Below are 17,677 nucleotides of genomic sequence, written 5' to 3' on the forward strand. Positions count from 1 at the left end.
AATCCGCATCAGCTTCTTGGTCCGTCAGCCACCGAAAAGAAATGCTTATCATTTGGTCACTGACCGATCTCCTATATATCCCTAATGATTGATGGAACACAAAAGACTTGCTTCTTTCTTTCTTTCTTGAAAAACCGTCTTCCATCTTCTTTCCTATTTTACACTCAAACGCAACCGCCGGTCTTTATTGCAACTGAACAAACAAATTCAATGATGGGCGCTACTACTACTTATACTCCAACCATCCATCCATCATCAATTTTTTCGTTTTGTTCAACTTGTTTGTCATTTTCTTTTTACATCATTTTCTTTCTCATTCTCGTCTGCTATTACATTCACGACGCCCATTGGGGTTTTTTTTTCTAGAAAATCCCCTCGACTAAATCCCCCCCCCCCTTCATTGATTGTCTGATAAGCCAATCAACACGCCAGAGCATGCGTCGTAGCGATAATCGTTCTCTCGACACCCCTTTTTGTAAGGGAGATGTTTAAGGGTGGCGGGGGGTTGACAGCCACCCAAAAAAAAAAAGGGTTGGCCCTTTGAGAGGGCACATGGGGGTTTGACCACACACACACAACCAAAAAAAAAAGGAGTGAAAATAGGGGGACTTTTTGTCGGCAGGGTCGGGTAGTATAGATGGGTGGTGTTATTGGCTCTTGTGATCTGTCAGGGGTTTTGGTGGGTGTGGTTGGCGCGTGTCCAAAGGGGTTTCCCTCTGGTCCGGCAATAGCGGCGCATGCGCTTTCAAAAGACATAACATTTCAATCGAACTAGATAGCCATCAAACTAAGATATAAATTGCGTGGTTTTCTTTTATTTTGAGTTGACAGACGCGTCATACTTACATAACTAGGCCTACATGTCATCCAATCGAGAAGGACCTAGCCTAACAGATCTTTCAGCGTTTCTCCTCCTACTAGTGGAAAGAATATGTTGAGCAGAAGATGTGAACGACATCCGGAAGTTCCGGCACGTTTCCTTCCTCCTCCTCCTTCATCTTTTTTTCTTTTGGTTTTTCTTTTAAATATTTTCGACGGAAGGGCTCGGCTCCAACTTCCTCTCTCAATCGTGGGCGCCTTCCGCATGGATTCTCCGCAGCGGTTTTCTCTAGTCAAAAAAGACATTTTCCGAAGAAAATAAAAAGGAAATACATAAATTTGTATACGCAATTGCTTTCTCGAGTTGAAAGATTTCTTGGACCGTGTAGAGAGCCGAGTTGCGGCTGGCTGATCTATAAGTTTCGGTCATTATATCAATTGACTTGCGCGCCAGGCTCCTTTTTCTTTCTCTCTCTCATAGGATGACGTTGTGTAACCTATTGGGTCAATGGTGTAGTAGCATCGCCGGCAAACAGGAGCATCAAAAGTATATCTACGCCGAGTGAGGGTTTTTTTTTCTTTTTTCTTTTCTCTTGACGATGATGGATGTGAGCGATTGCAGAGCCTTGCCAGCTCGGGGCTACATTCTATGACCCCCTCCAATACAATTAGTCTGTTCTTCCATACTCTTGTGTGTGTGTGTGTGTGTGTGTGTACGGAACTCTTACACATCCATACGCATAGATGATGTAGTACATTACACACATCTCGGGGATTCTATATTACGTGCCAGAGAGCCCCAGAAAAGAGTGGGAGGAGGCACTACTACGGCTCGGGGGGTGGTTTGAATAGAAAATGACCGTCTATAATATTCAGCGATTCGAGACCCAAAAGTTCCTTTTTTTTTCTTTTCTTTTTTTATTTTTTCGCTTGATGCTCATCGAAGGTCTTGTAAGAGTTTTTCGGCCCCTGCGGATAGATTATTCCTGCGTGGAAGAGAGTCGGTGTAGAAGAGAAAGGAGGAGACCCCGTTGGCGAAATCCACGCAGAGCCCCCAGTTGCTGTTACCTGCTCTCCGTTAGATTACCACCTCCGCCAACCTTTTCTCCCTCTTCTTCTTTTTTATAATTATTGCATCGTTTCTTTTCCGAAAATCTCCCAACAGCAGCAGCAGCAGCAAGCAGGACAGAACAGGTAGATGAATTCCTCGGGTTCGGGTTCCTCGACCTCTAGCGGCTTCATTTTTCCGTAGTCGTGGAGAGAAAAAGGGACGCGCTTCTGCTCCCATCTTGATATGCATTTTTGGTTTCCTTCTTCTTCTTCTTTTCCAGTTTTTGATATCTGCCAGAGACATCAAAGATTCGAATGTCGTTTTCTGCTAGGCCTTGCGTGCTGTGGGCACAGTGCCTAATGGATCATTCAGAGACCAGTGAAAAGAGAGAGAGAGATGTTATTCGGTCATCTTAAATATTTTTGTTTCAGGAGGGGATCGCTTCTTTCGTTGTTTCTGGTTCAGCACAGCGAATCATCGAGTCCCTTTCTCTCTATTACCATGATAATTGTTTTAGAGGTCTAATATACGGCTTCTTTATTTTTTCGGGCTCCTGTGACGTCTACTGGACACTCCTCTCTCTTTCTCTCTCTCTCTCGAGGGGTTATATCCATCCAGGGATCGGGTGGATGTAGCGAAAGGTCAAAGGTTTTTTCGGCTGTGGAGAGGATTTTTTCGGGGGTTTTTGTTTGGCTCTCCAAGGGGAGAGAGAAAGAAAAAAAAGGAATCGGCCAGCAGCTGCGCCAAAAAGCTCCACATTGCCAAGTTGTGTGTGGAGAGAGGGGGTGAAAAGAGAAGGGCAGGAACAGGGTTCTGCTCTTTGCTGTACCTCACACACATACACAGTGTCCACGTCTGGTGTATCGCATCCAATGGCAACCAAGGCAGGACTCGATCGATTGGCAAACGCTGATTGGTTGACTGAACACATGAGGAAGGAGTGTTAGGGGGATGCCACACTTTGCGACATTTCCCGACGTAAAAAGAAAAGAGAGAGAGAGAGAAAGAAAAAACTTGATAATCGCATTTTCCTCGCGTTTCACAAGTGGATGAAGATGTAAAAGTGTAACACCTTCAGCTGGGGGCCTCTCTCTCTCTTTTTTTTTATATTTTTTGACCATCCAATGGCTTCACTGGCCCCCTTGGATAGGTGTGTACATCGTTGATTCCGCTCACGATCGCGCGGGATCCAACTTTTTTCTTTTTGGCGTGATGAAATCCTTTCGGCCGCTAGAGGACTCGGCGAGGCCTAACAGGAGCTGTTGCTCCCGTTACAAATGAAGAGAGAGAGAGGGAGGAAAAAATAAGAGCGCCTCTTTTTTTCTCTCTCTCTCTCTCGTTGTAATATATTTTGGTGGGGCTGAATGTGGGGGAGGGTGGTATCGATCCGATGTGTAGTGCCGCTTTACTTTTTATATATCCACGTAGAGAGATGTATATAGTCTAACGGATCCAGTGTGGAAGCAGCAGCAGTCGTCGTAGTATTTCTTTGATCCTTTCCGTCAACTTGGGAATCAAAATAGGGCACGTGCCTCTCCCTTCTTCTTCGCTCCTGTACTCCCCCACCAGCAGCAGCAGCAGCAGTTGCTCCTCTTGAGCGCATCACGCGGTACACCCCCTCGCTCACTTTCGCTCTCTCTCTCCAACCAATCCAGCTATTCTTCTTTTTTTTTCTATTTGGGTACGTTATATAACCATCGACTCTCTTATCTGCACGCTGGTAACACCAATTTATTCTTCTTCTTGTACGTGCAGCGTAAAGAGAGATAGAAGGAAGAGGAGGAGGGAATTAACTGTGAACCATTTCCCACTTCCCGGGCACCCACCCATTCTGTGTAGGGGTTGAGGGTTTTTTATTATTATTTTCTTTAAAAAAGATTGACGAAGACGAGGTTTGAAATTGGATGATTGGGTCGTTATGGTTACCCCCTTTTAGGTTATCCTTTTATTATAAAAAAAAGGAGGCGACAGGTAAGAACTTTGTGAGTTGCTACCATTTCGACTTCGATACGGACGTTTTTACCTGTCAAAAGTCTGGCGGCGAATGAATGAAAGTTATGACACACACTATGTTTGGCAAGACAAATTCCAATCGACCACCTTGAAATGAGTCCTGCCACTTTGTTTGTTTCTTATCAAATATTTTGTCTTCTCCGAATCAAAAATGACCACACCCAAATATCTTTTGATAATTTTGGGTTTTATTACCCAATTTTTCTTTTTCTTTCGGTCTCACGATGCTGCAGGATACCACCTATCATGTCCTTCTTTTTTTTCCCCTGCAGGAGGAGGTGGGAGTGGGGGGGGGGTTAAAGCCCCCCACATCCCTCTAGGGTTAGGTTGGTTACACGTATAGGGAGGAAAAATGGGGGTTAGTACACACACTAAGGGTGTGCCTTGTACTATGTAGCCTATGCCTATGGAACTTTTTTTTTCCCTTTTTCGCCCCTTTTTCCACCGTGGGTCTAAGGGGGGAGAGAGAGGAGGAGGGGAGGGCCTATGCGGAGCGGAGCAGAGGTTCGATTTTTTTCGTGTGTCAGTCAGTCAGAGAAGTGCCGGCTCGACGATAGGACGTGTGTGCTCCGCGTTCGCCCTCGCTAGACACATTATACAAGGTGGCGGAGTGTGTATAACGTTGTGTGTTTTGTGTATGTGAGAGTGTGTATGTGTGCGTGTGTATCTTTGTAAGTTGTATGCTTGTTGCCTCTATTGCGCCATACACTGAGCAAAGAAGAATCACACGATTTATACACACAGCCGAAGAAGAAGAAAAAATTGAATTAAAAAAACGAAACGATATCACTTCCAGATGACTATTGCTCGTCCTGCCGAACGTTCTTATTCAACTCGAGTGCGTGGGGGATAGTGTCGATTCCACTATTTTTTTCCCCAATTCAATTTTTTTTTCTTCTTTTATTATCGAAGAAAAAAAAAAGCCAACACGTGTCTCCCCTATTTAACCGCGGCACGCGACCCAATTGAACTATACGAGAGCAAAAAAAAAATTTGGGAGGAACTAATTGAATGTAGTTTTTATTTTCCTCCCCTTTTGTCAAAGACCTTTTTTTCTTTCTTGAACGTGATTTGACGAGTGAGTTGAAACATAAAAAAAAAAAGAAACAAACAGTGAAACTGTTGAAACATTTTAGTGACGTTGTCGCATCTTCTAATGATTAGGCGCAGCCGCTTTTGGTGGGTGTGTTGTCGTCGCTTCATTAGAGCAGCCGCATCATCGTCATGGCTTTGTCGTGTTTAGCCGGCACCAATCCCGTTCTACCCGTCAACTCGAGAACTTCATGTCCCGGTAAGTTTGAAAATTTAATTTTCTTCTTTCTTCTTTCTTTTCTTTTGAAAAAAATAAATTGATCCTCCCACGCGCTTGTTTTAATAATTACCTATCAATCTTCGTTCGTTCTTTTTCGCTCGTGTGTGAAATCATTCATCCGTTTGGGGAAGAAAATTTCATTATCTCGCTATCGTGTCGATGACGTGTTCCCAATCTAATAATATGACACATTTTTTTACGCCAGAGAGCTCTCGTTTCCTTCATTCGAGTGTTTCCTTTTTGTGATCCCCCTGAAACCTTTTTTTTTTTTCGATCGATTTCAATTGGGGTTTTGTTTTGTTTTGTTATTTTTTTTTCTCTCACCGAAGCGACGGGCCTATTTTTCAATTTTTTTGTCCTCCCCCGTCCAAATGATGCCCTTAAATTCATATCCAGTCTAGACAAGGGTGGGCGGAGTCAAAGGGGCCCAGCGAAATTGGATTACGATCACGTCGAAAAAGAAAAAGGAAAAAAAGAATAGAAAAATGTCATCAAACAGGATTCAGTTAAAACTCTTTAAAGATTAGCCCCGGCATAGTTTTCACGACATGTCAGTAACGTGAAATGTGTACAAGCCTAATGCGTGTTTCGCACTACGGCGCCTCTAGGCCTAAGCGGAACTCGCCGTAATTTTATTTTCTTTTGGTGGGAAAAAGTGACATTTCAAAAGTCGAAGGTCAAATGTTTTTTTCCTTATTGGCTTTCCCCCACCCCGATAAGTTGGGTAATTGAAACGTGTAATGAAAACGAGGAAATTTTTCGATTGCAGTTGGTGGATCAGCGGCTTCCGGGCGCAGTGGTGGCGTCGTCATCAAGACGGAAGCGGGAAGCGTCGAGAATATGCTGGAAACGCAGTGTAACGGCGATCCCAACAACAGTTCGAGCGTAGGCGGCGGCCAGCAGTCCAATCCTGGAACGCCTTCGCCCAACAACAGCAGCAACGACGGACCAGTCGGCGGTGGCCGATCCGGCAGCGCTTTATCGGCTCCATCGCCCGTCGGCGGCAATTTGACTATGCCGCTCTTTTCTCACCACCACCATCACCAGCAACAACAGCAGCAGCAGCAACAGCATCAACAGCAGCAAGCTGCTCTGGCAGCCGCCGGTCTCTTCCGGGCCGCCAGTTTGGCTCAATCGTATCCGGGTGGAATGGTCGGGCAACTCGGTCCGCATTCGCACCACTTGCCGAGTTTGATGGCCAGCCTGCAAGCCGTGGCCTCGGCCGGAGTTGGCGGAGTGCCGCTCCATCACCACCACAATCAGCAACGGGCAGCTGCAGCCGCCCTGGGTGGACTCCTGCCCGGCGTGACGCTGCCGTTCAACTTTCCGTCCATGTCGCATCAGCATCAGAGCGCGTTGCTCAATTGGTCAAAATTGGCGCAAAGTGCGGCGGCGGCGGCGGCGCTCGGAGTCGACGGACTCGGTTCCATCATCCAGCAACAACAACAGCAGCAGCAGCAACAACAACAACATCATCTTCTTCATCAGCAGCAGCAGCAACAGCAACTGTCGCCCGATTCGTCGTCCAATCCGGTGCGGAAGAAGAGCAACAACAACAGGAATAACGGAACCAACAACCACAACAACGCGACGCAGCTCCCGCTGGTGACGAACGGCTGCTACACGGGCGGATTGATCGTTTCGCATCACACCGATCACGTCCTACCGTCGGTTGTCCACCAGCTGACCAAGAACAACTCGAAAACGGCCAACAACAAGACCAACAACAAACCGGTCAAGGCGGCCGTGGCCCGTCGCAACGCCAAAAACAGCAACACGATCCGCAACCAGGGTCTGCAGGATCACCATTTGCTGCTGGGCGGTGGCGAGGACAACCACCACCACCTCAACCACCACCTCAATCACCACCACCACCACCTGGCCAACACCATCATCGGCAGCGTCGGCATCAAGCCCAGCGATTTGATCATCACGCCGGATGCCGATCCTTCGATGGTGAGTCCCGTTGCCAGCAGTTCTCCTCCGTCGGTGAACGGTTCGAGCGGTGGGAGCAGCAGTAGCAGCCGCAGCTCAATCAAGTCGGGAATCAACCCGGTCTCCGGCTCTGGCGGTCAGACGGTGAACAACACGAGCCAGTTGCAGTCGGGCCAGCAGACGGACAGCCGCAGTGTCTCGTCTGTGGTGGACAACGTGTCGCTGACGTCGTCGTCGCAGCAGCAGCAGCAGCGGGACAAGGTGTTTAGCTGCTCCATCTGCCACCGGACGTTCGGCTACAAGCACGTCCTGCAGAATCACGAGCGGACCCACACGGGCGAGAAGCCGTTCGAGTGCAAGCAGTGCGGCAAGAGATTCACGCGCGACCACCACCTCAAGACGCACATGCGCTTGCACACGGGCGAGAAGCCGTACAACTGCACGCACTGCGACCGCCAGTTTGTCCAGGTGGCCAACTTGAGGCGCCACTTGCGGGTGCACACGGGTGAGCGGCCCTACGCCTGCGAGCACTGCACGTCCAGGTTCTCCGACTCGAACCAGCTCAAGGCCCACAATCTCATCCACAAGGGCGAGAAGCCGTTCCAGTGCCAAATCTGCTCCGGCAAATTCCGCAGGAGGCACCACCTCATGCACCACAAGTGCCAAAAAGATCCGGCCGGATCGGGCGGCAGCCACGCCAGTAGGCCCATTGGACTGGTGGCTGCCAGCCGGACCAGCACCAAAATGATTGGGCTGACCAAAGATCTCCACCATCTGGTCGATGACGATCTGGAGAGCGAGCCGCCACCAACTCCGTCCAGTTGCTACGCCAGTCCACCGGATGAGGACGACGAAGATTTGGAGGAGGAAGAAGATTTGGTCATGCCGTTGATGAAACAACAACAACAGTTGAAAGCCATGAGTCAGCAGCAGCAACAGCAGCAGACGGGCAACCGAGGACGGAAACCGCGGGAGACGAGACGGGTCATCCGGCCGTCTGAGAATGTCGGCGCAAAGAGCAACGGCGGAGTCGGGCCGACCACTCCGCAAGGTCCCGAGCAGACGGAACCGGAGGATTTGTCGACGTCGTCGCGAATGCGCCACGCCTCGACGTTCAGCGTCGGATCGACGGGCGGATGGAGCGCCGCCGGATCGGTTTCCATCGATTTGAATTCGGATCGCGACGACGACGTGGAAGAGGAGGACGAAGACGACGTGGTCGACGGGCTCCTGGGTGAACCTCACCACCACCACGACATGGACGACGAAGAGGACGACATGTCGGACACGGCCGATCTCATCCAGCATCAGCGCAAGAAGCAGCGCCGCAACGCCCTCGATCTCGTCCACGCCCGCAACACTCAGGTGGCAAAGTAAAAAAGAAAACAAAATAGAAATTTCGTGTTTTTAAACCAAAACAAAAACAAAACAAAAAAAGAAACCACAACCAAACCAACGGAACAACATTCGCTTTATATCAAACTTTTGAGTAAACAACATTTACACCAACGACAGGGTTTTTCTCTTTTCAAACAAAAAACAAAAGATTATCTTTTTTAACTTTATATTATCATGAATTATCGTGTTTATAATATGTGTGTCACTTGTCTGTTGTGTCAAATTCTCTTTACGATTTTTTTTCCTCCTCTTCATTTGAATTTTTTGAATTTTTCTTCGAAGAATCGTAAACGGGTAAAAAGTAAAAAGAAGAGAAATGTGCGGAATCCGCGCGCCGATTCCGCCCATCGAAAATCCGATTTAACCTTTTTTTTTTCAAAATTTTTAGAAACGCCCTGGACTATTTGTAAGGTCCAGATTTGAAATTCCCCCCCCCCCTCTCGCTGTATCGCTCCTAACCCCTCCAATCAACCCCCGTAAACTCCTTTTTTAATTTATGGCTTGTTGTCATTCATGTCAAAATGAATGTCGTGCCGGTATTTTTTTTTTATTTGTCATTCCCGTCCCACCCCTTACATCCCCTCCACCTCCCTAAAACACACACCAAACACACATCAGCCTTATATATATACATAGCATCTATTATATAATTATGTCTGGTGTGGGTTGGGTGTTCCAGAGAGAAACGGAAGAGAGAGCAACGGCCAGAATCACACACACTCACATACAAACTAATGCTACTACTACTACCCCCTCTTCGTTTTACCTATTAATTTTCACCATCCTTGACATTTTTTTTTTAATTATTTTCACGCTCCTTAAAAAAAGAAAAGAAAAATCCTCCCAGCCGGAACATCGGTAGCATTTTTGAACAAAAAAGTTTTGAAAAAATCCTCCCAGTGAACACAACAAAAGATTTTTGGAAAGAAAAGAAATGGAGTTCCGCAACAACAACAACAACAGCAACAACAGACATGGAGAGAGAAATGCGCAACGGGTGGTTCCGATTCGGTCAACAATGGCGACAGTTTGATAGGAAACGATCGAAAAAGATAAAGACGCGAGCGTTCGCCTTTGGGTTGTTGCTTGTGTGTTCCAGTTGCGCATTTTTATTCATTTTGGAACACTACAATCAAGCAAACACAATAGGGCACACAAAGAGAGAGAGGAAAACATGGCGAATGACTAGGCAATGCTGGGCAGAAAGTGGATGGCTTCTTCTTCTTGGTCTTCTTGCATTTCTCCCTACACCGCCACCCCCACACTGGACTTTTTGTGATGTGCATTGTGTGTTACACGATGGTCGGCGGCCATTTTGTTTGTATGTTGTGTGTGTGTCGAGTCTGGACCAACACCCCCTCACCCCCATAATGTTTCTAAATGATTTCAATATGTGAGAAATTTCTAAGTTTCGGACTAATTACGTCGGAGAAGTTGGTTTTGAAATCAAAAATCGAGCGCGGGAAAATTTAAATTTCTTTCTTTTAAAAACAATTTTTGAAAATAATTCAAATTATATTGAATTCATATAAATATGTACGTCTTCCTATCAACGAAAAAACGACAGTTCCTCTTTGTTTCTGGGGCGCTGGACTCAATCAACGATAATTGATCCGGCAAACCAAGAAAGCCACACACCCAAGTTCCTAAAAATTCCTAATGTGAAAGAAAATTAATGATAAGAATTGATAATAACGTGTTTCTCTTTTCCTTTTTTAAAATTACTTTTTCTCTCTTCATTTTCGTATATTAAATTTGACTGTAAGATTTAGACGAATTTCAATTAGGTAGTGTGATTATTTCTCTCCTTTTATTACGTCGTGTCATGAGATAATGATCAACGTGCACCTCAGGGTTTTTCCTCTTTTAATTCAAACATTTTTTTTTTGTGTGTGTCGATTGCATCATAGTTATATTACCCACATTCTTTTTTCTTTAGTTTTTCGAATATTTTTGCGTGTAATTTAATTTTTTTTTCTTTTTCAATTTGGCCCAATTATTACGTAAACTTTTGCATTCAATTTTGTTTGGTTTTGATTCATTTCGATTACGGGTATTCAGTTGGTTTTGAATTTTGTTTCGTTGATTGTCTCTCTGTGTTTGAGTAAGTGTCGTCTATTTCATTTTGTAATTTTGAACGATGGGATTTCCTTAGTTTTTTTTTTTTATTATTATTTTTTATTCTGAAATGGATGGAAGAGATGGAGATGAGACTCTAAAGAGATGTGGTATGGCCGGCCCTTTGGAACCAAAACAAAACAAAACCGTCATAGCCGTCATTTGGATGAAAATCCGGTGATGATGTTGTTGTTGTAATAACGTTGGGAAAGGTGTATGAAAAGATTGTGGCAAAAGGAAAAAAACGACAAATTCAGGCAAAAATATTTATTTTATTTTTTTCGGGTGGGCGAAGTAGATTAACAAAATAAAAAAGTCAGTAATGTCGAGGGACTAACATTTTTTTTTTTTAATACTTTACCCCAGAAATTTTTCACGAATTAAAACTAAACAGGGTCAGACACATTTTTCCTACAAATCTTTTCTCTATTTCCTCCCTGACATTTTTTTTCTGTTCTCCAAATTAATTTTTTTTTCTCGTCTGCGTCCAAAACAAAAATCGAGTTGACGTTGAATTGTGCCTGCTGCTGCCTGCCTGTGTTTTGATTTGTACAGTCTCTTAACTATAAAACCTTAAAAAAATTTTCCTCTTTACTATGACTAAGACTTCTATAATCATCACCTTATATTTCATATTGTGTGACTTTTTCCTGTCTCGACTAACCACCCACAAAAAGTAACTATCTTCCCTCCCCCAAAAAATTTTCACGCATCTTTCACTAACCGAATCAAAATTAGTACGTATACGTCTGTCTCTTTATTATTATCGTGTAATTACAAGTCACATGGACCTTTTTTTTTTTACAAATTCATTGAAATTCAAAAAAACAAAAAATTTCTTTTCGTCTTGTTTGTTTGTTTGTTGGTTTTAACCTTACCCCCACACTATTTCGATTCAATAATTAACTACTAAATAAAAATAAAAAAATTCAACAAAAATAAAAAGGCAAAAACAACGGTTCCTACAGGGTGTGTTTTTTTGTTTTCAAACGAATAAAAACAAGTTTGTTTGTGTGTGTATCGTGTGTGTGTGTGTGCGTGTAGTACTTTGGATGACGACCAAAATATTTTTTTTCTTCCTTCACTTTTTTTTAATTCATTCCCCCCACCACTTTTTTTTTTTTGCTCTTTTGTTACATCATCCCTTTTTTTTCCTGACCGACCAAATTCTATAATAACCCTGACACTACCTCACACAATTTTATTTTCCCTCCTACTGTGTAAATGTGTGTTGTATCCACCCCACAGATTGATTAGTCGGATCACGAGGATATCAAGACCAGAAGCTCTTTTTTTTTCTGTATCTGAATTTCTATCTCCCCCTCTCTCTATCCATTATATAACTTTACCTCCACCCCTCCTTGACACTATAAAAAAAAAGGGAAGATAAAAAAATGAAGAAGGAGAAAAAAAACTACACTCTACAAATACAAAAAAAAAATAAAATCTGAAAAAAAAAACTTTTTTTCAATGGAACACGAGTCCAATTTTTTTCTCTTCTTTAGTTGATAAGTACGTTGGATGTAGGGGTCCTGAATGGGGGAGAGGGGCAAAAAAAAACAACATTACATCACACAATGGAGAAAGAAAAAAATGGAAAGAAGAGCTGAGCGGTGGCGCGTGCTGATGGAGCGGCTAATTTCTCGGATAAATAATATCCAATTTTTTTTTTCTCTCCATTCTTCAGGGGTTTAATCTGAAGAAGAGAAATAAAACTTATTTTTTTTATACGTATATTTACAAGGGAGGGTGGAATGATCCTTTTCTTCTTTTATGTCGAAACTGTCACGATTCGAGATGGAAAAAAAAGGTACGGATGATTGACAAATCACACAGAGTATAGCTAAAGCCTCTTTCCTGTTTTTTTTTCAGTGTTGTTGTTGTTACTTGTATACTTCCCTCCCAGACAAAAAAAAGGGGGAACTTGACAAGAGATCAGAAACATGATGATCGCCTGTCATGAACATAGTTGCGGCTTGTTATCCCTTTTCAACCCTTTTTCTTGGCCAGGAGAACTAAAGAAAACAACAGAGTCAACAACATACACAACCCAAACCACCGAGGTATTTATTTCGTGAAAGTTTTTCTTTAGTAGTAAATAATATTGTAGCAGTAGTTATAAATTCCAAAAGAGACTAAAGTTGCACTCTAAGAAGAAAACGGGAACTTTTTTCTTTTTTAAACTTTCCCTTTTGGGTGGAAGACATTTCTGAGTGTAAGACATTTTTTTTTTTTTTCATTCTTTGTGTGTGTCTGGTTAAAAAGAAAAGAAGGCTGGTTGTCCTAACCGTCGTAAAGCCGTTAACCATCATCGCCCGAGCCATTAGCCATAAAACGATATATCCTTGTAAGTCGCGCGCACGTCTCCTCCGACCTCTCTCTCTCTCGCTCCCACAAAAGGACTTTTTTTCTTCTTCTTCTCCTGGCAGTAGAAAGAGTTGTACAAACTTTTACGAGGCCTTAAAGGCCCCCAACCCTTCGACGTACATGGCAAGTACATGCACAGTGTTATATGGACAAGGACTGACACCGCCATGGGTCATCTTTTCGACCGCGACTTGGATGACCCAAGCAGACCTGGTTCTTCTTCTTCTTTAAAGGAAATCGAGGACCTGAGACTTGCTGACCTTGTTTTGCGGTCTCGTAAAAGTAAAGAGGGGCGGATCAAAGGGGCAAACGCGCAACTTTGGACCTCCAAAGTCAAGGGAGAATCTAACGGACTGTGTGTGTCTTCACAGGCCTTGTAAAAAATAAAAATAAAAAGCACAAAGAAGAATTCCAGCCACCCCCGACTCACCTAGATCTAGGGCTGTATAGTAATACAACATCCTTTTTGAATAACAACGTCACAGTCCGATAGCCGAGCGACGGTTTTACTGCTAATGGCCAAATCGGTGATGGTAACGCAGATGAGTCATTAGTTCTGCCCTCTCTCTATAGAGTCTCCAGCGTTCTTCTTCTTCTTTTTCCAAGAGAAAAGAAATACCCCGAAAATAACCCACAGCTCTCTCTGCTTTTTTATTATTATTTCTTTTTTACACACCACCACAACCATATCACCTATATAGTATGTACACATGTATATAAGACTCTGGGCTCCAAGTATTGATTTTCTTATTCCCCTTTCACTCTTTTTATTCCCTTCAAACTATGTGCTTTCCGTACACACGTTGACTGTATTACTACACTATACTCCGCATAGGAGTTGCACACTCTTTTCATCCCACTTCAAGATCTGCACCCCACTTTTTTTTCTTCTTTTTTTCCAACGTAGAATTAGGGTCTAAAGAAGAAGAAGAAGGGGGGGGGGAGGCATCAGCGTCGCGACGCTGAATCAGTCAATCAATAAAATATAGACTTTTTTCTTTCCCTTCTTCTTCTTTCGTGCGGTTGTGTATTTAGATATATCTAGGTGCGTAACATCCCTTACATACGAAATAGGCCGACTATTTTTTCTCCGGAAAGATGTTGGCATTGTATTTTCATTTCAAAAATATGCGTTTTTATTTTGTATAGGCAAGAAGTTAGGGTTCTGTTATTTGTCTGTGTTTGCCATCTTCACGCGCTAACGGTCGGTCCCCCTCTTCTTAAATACATAAGAAGAAGAATTGAGGTCAGCGAAATAACCCCCCCATCCGAAAGAGGAGTGGGGAGACTGTTCATTTTTGCGGATGCTTTCACTGACGCAATTCGATACCCTTCCCAGAGGGCCACCTTTTCTTCTTCTTCTCTATAGATTATAGACGTGTGCATGTTAGATTTTCTTAGATGTATCGCTTAAGGCCTCGAGCTTAGAACGTTGGAGGTTAAATATGTAATGCCCATCATCGACCCCACTGGTATCTAATCTAACATTCGCCATGTTTTTCCGTAGTTTCTCCTGGTCATCATCCGTAGACTCTTACGTGTATTGCGTGGGTCGTCCGCGCCGTAATAATAAATGTAGACGCGTGGGATCATTCGAAGCGCATTCCTCGCCGCAACCAGGAAGAGAAGTTGGAGGGATCTTTTTCGTACTAGGGGGGGTAGAGAGAAAGAAGAGGCTGCATCATTCATATAAACGGGGGATATACAACCGCGATATATACAGAAAGAAGAAGGTAAAGCCACCACACAGACTCTTCTGCCGAGCTTTTGTGTCGTGTCAAAAAAGTTTCTCGGATTTTTTTCTTTTTTTTTCTTTTGCCTTCATCATCGTTGCATCGCGGCTTTGAATAGTTGAGAATCCTCCGCCTTCACCTTCCCCCACGCAACATCAATGACGCGTTACACAAGACATCTAGAAGACCTTTTTGTGTGTGTGTGTGTGTGTGTCTATTTTTCTCCCACATCCATCCCTCTCTCTCTGCTGCTGCTCACTGTATCCACTCGACTCAATCTATTGATCCGCCCTTTGCGGTTCTCTTCTTGTGATTCTCATAGACGAATGCGTGTGTACCGCCAACGCCGCCCAGCCATCGGAACTGGGTGGAAATTGGTCGACGCTCGGGTTGGCCGCTCTCTCATCGGCCGACGGTCTACACACAATATAACTCGTTGCATTATTCGCCCCATCCACCCACACGTCCTCCTCTTTACTTTCTCGGCTGGCAACATTTTCCCCCCGTGATTGACTCTCCCTCTTATTCCCCAGTTTATCCCGACGACCAATCGTTCGCATTCATTCAGTATATTTATACATTGACTATATAGCTATATAACTGGGAGACTGCTACATTGTCGGACACACTAACTGGTCTCGGAGGCGGTTGCCATGGTTTCCATCCATGGGAACCGAAAAGGACTCTTCAACCGATACAACTTTTTGAGGGTTGCGACTCTCACGCGGTCACGAATGCTGCTGTAATTTGCCACTTTACTTTTCCCGTGTACTTTCATTCATTCACTCGCGGTCTTTTTGGTTTGCTTGGCAATTTGAAATCGATAGGCGACCGAATAAAAAATGACAAAATGCTGGTGGGGACTCTCAATTGGAATCCCGATTCCGGTTGGACAAATCGATTGGCTGTCATTTTTATTCCTTTTCAATCCCACGTTGTGTAATCAAATACTGTAATTATTAGCCGACCTGTGATTGTGTCTGTCTGGACCAAAGTTCTGCGCTGTCTCATTCTATATTCCGCTCTCTTTTCAAGATTGAAAATTACTAACCAATTCATCCTGCTGGCGTCCTCTATTGTTATCGGACATTCGGTATCTCGTCGTCACACACACAACGGCCATGATTGTTTTGTTCCCAATCAATGTGATGCGGCTACTCTTTCATTCTATTCAAGAGAGAGATGAGAGAATGTTGTTGTCTCTACGAGAAACGAGGAAATGGAGACCAACAATTGTTCCACCTTGTCACACACACAACAGTCGGTGGGTTGTTTAATTTTTGACCCAAAATTCTTCGACGGCCTGCCGTATACCCTCCTTTTCGTATATATAAGAAGGTAAAGAATAAACACGGACTCTTCTTCTTCTCCCCTCTCCACATAACACGTATACACACGGACATTGTATGTCAGTTCTTCTCTCCTCCCCCCCCTCTCTCTCACCTTTTTCCTTTACTTTTTCCTATTTTTTCGCCACCGTGTCACAGGTGTTATTTCGTCTTTTTCTTCGCGTGTCTGGGAACTTTGGAAGAAGAAAATTTCGGTCGGTTGCCCACAAAACTCCCCTTCTTTCATTTTTCTTTCTTGACTTATTATATTCTTATTACATTAATCACACGTATAACGCCCACTTTGTCGCCTATTATAGAATACGTAACAGCCATCCCACACACACACACACACACCTGTTTCTCATGGTTTATATATTTTTTTTTCAATTTTCATTACCATTGATTTGGTTACAAGAAATTTGATTACAGGAAGGAATTAATCGAAAATGTTTCAGAAATCTTGTCGTCCTGCTCAAGGAAATCAAAATTGTTGTTGTGTAGTATCATCGATAACATTTTACGGCAAAGAAATGACATCTCGAGTCAATCAATAATAAACACTGTTTACACTGGGGGTATGTCTTTGTTTTTCCAAGTTATTCATTCTCGTTTGATATTTGGAGCCGCAAAGGTGGAGAAGAAATTGACATTCGCTTACATCTATTCTATAGACAAAGAATAAATGATGGGAGAAAATACCGTTACCTCGATGCATTTGGGGTCATACATCAAATCGATACGGCAATACCTTTTCTGTGATGAAAGATCTGTGGCTCAGCCGCCCACGATTATTCAAGTCGCTTTGAAAACCCCCCGTTTCGTTTCAAACTCATTTATTATTTCTTTGGCGGTAAAATCTCGAGCTGCCATCTAGCGTAAACATTTTAAAACACACTGAAAATGCCCAAATTAACAAAATAACGAATATGAATTTTGAAAATTAAAAATCGAACAATAATATTCTTATTTCGTCTTTTTATTCATCATTTAATTCAGAATAAAAAGTAGTTTTTTTTATGTTGGATCTCAAACAAGACATTTAAAACCCCTAGCGACGTGAACGCCATCTGCCAAGCCTTTTGGAAGCACTAATAGGAGACAACCAGACACAGACACAGTGCAGCCGACGTTGGAGAGCTAATCACGTGTGCTGCTGACAATAGTTTTTAAAATTTGATCAATCAAATTGAATTTTGAAAGACTATATACGTAGTGACTCTAAATTTAATTCCAGAACTTATACTGTCTATTTTTATCATCCAAGGTACTAATAGTTACTGATACATTCAACATTCGAGTATATTAAATATTAACATTAAGCACACGAAGAATCATCGTCGTCTAAGGACGTTCCTAGTTCAGTTGATTCGTCAATGGATTCACAGTATTCTATGTCGTGTACAGATTTTTCAACTTCAGCCTCGTCCCAATAAGTTGAATCGTCGGCTAAACAACGAAGAAAAGAATCTGGTGCATCACATCCAGCATTCCTTACATCCAAGTCATAATAATCAAACTCTAGATCTTGATCTGGATCGAAAATGGCTGAACAAGACTGGGTCATGTTGGATCGAGTGATGCTATGGGTGTCAGTCTCAGC

The 17,677-nt window shown here is 43.5% G+C and overlaps 1 protein-coding gene across 8 annotated transcripts in view; it reads left to right on the top strand.

Annotated features, from left to right (window-relative positions):
- The window catches only part of LOC124190093 (protein sister of odd and bowel-like), a 39,535-nt gene extending 22,885 nt beyond the window's left edge, over positions 1 to 16,650 (top strand). For 7 of the 8 annotated variants that reach the window (XM_046582652.1, XM_046582648.1, XM_046582646.1 and 4 more), the window contains 2 exons: positions 5,048 to 5,174; positions 5,965 to 16,650. In XM_046582652.1, coding sequence (XP_046438608.1) covers positions 5,108 to 5,174; positions 5,965 to 8,507 — 2,610 coding nt within the window. In that variant the 5' untranslated portion in view covers positions 5,048 to 5,107 and the 3' untranslated portion in view covers positions 8,508 to 16,650. Of the gene's footprint in view, positions 1 to 4,339; positions 4,962 to 5,047; positions 5,175 to 5,964 lie in introns of those variants that run through there. The other variant, XM_046582653.1, reaches the window with a different exon arrangement.
- The last annotated feature ends 1,027 nt before the right edge of the window (positions 16,651 to 17,677 follow it).

This window comes from Daphnia pulex, chromosome 3 (assembly GCF_021134715.1).
Source record: "Daphnia pulex isolate KAP4 chromosome 3, ASM2113471v1".
Classification (NCBI taxonomy): domain Eukaryota; kingdom Metazoa; phylum Arthropoda; class Branchiopoda; order Diplostraca; family Daphniidae; genus Daphnia; species Daphnia pulex.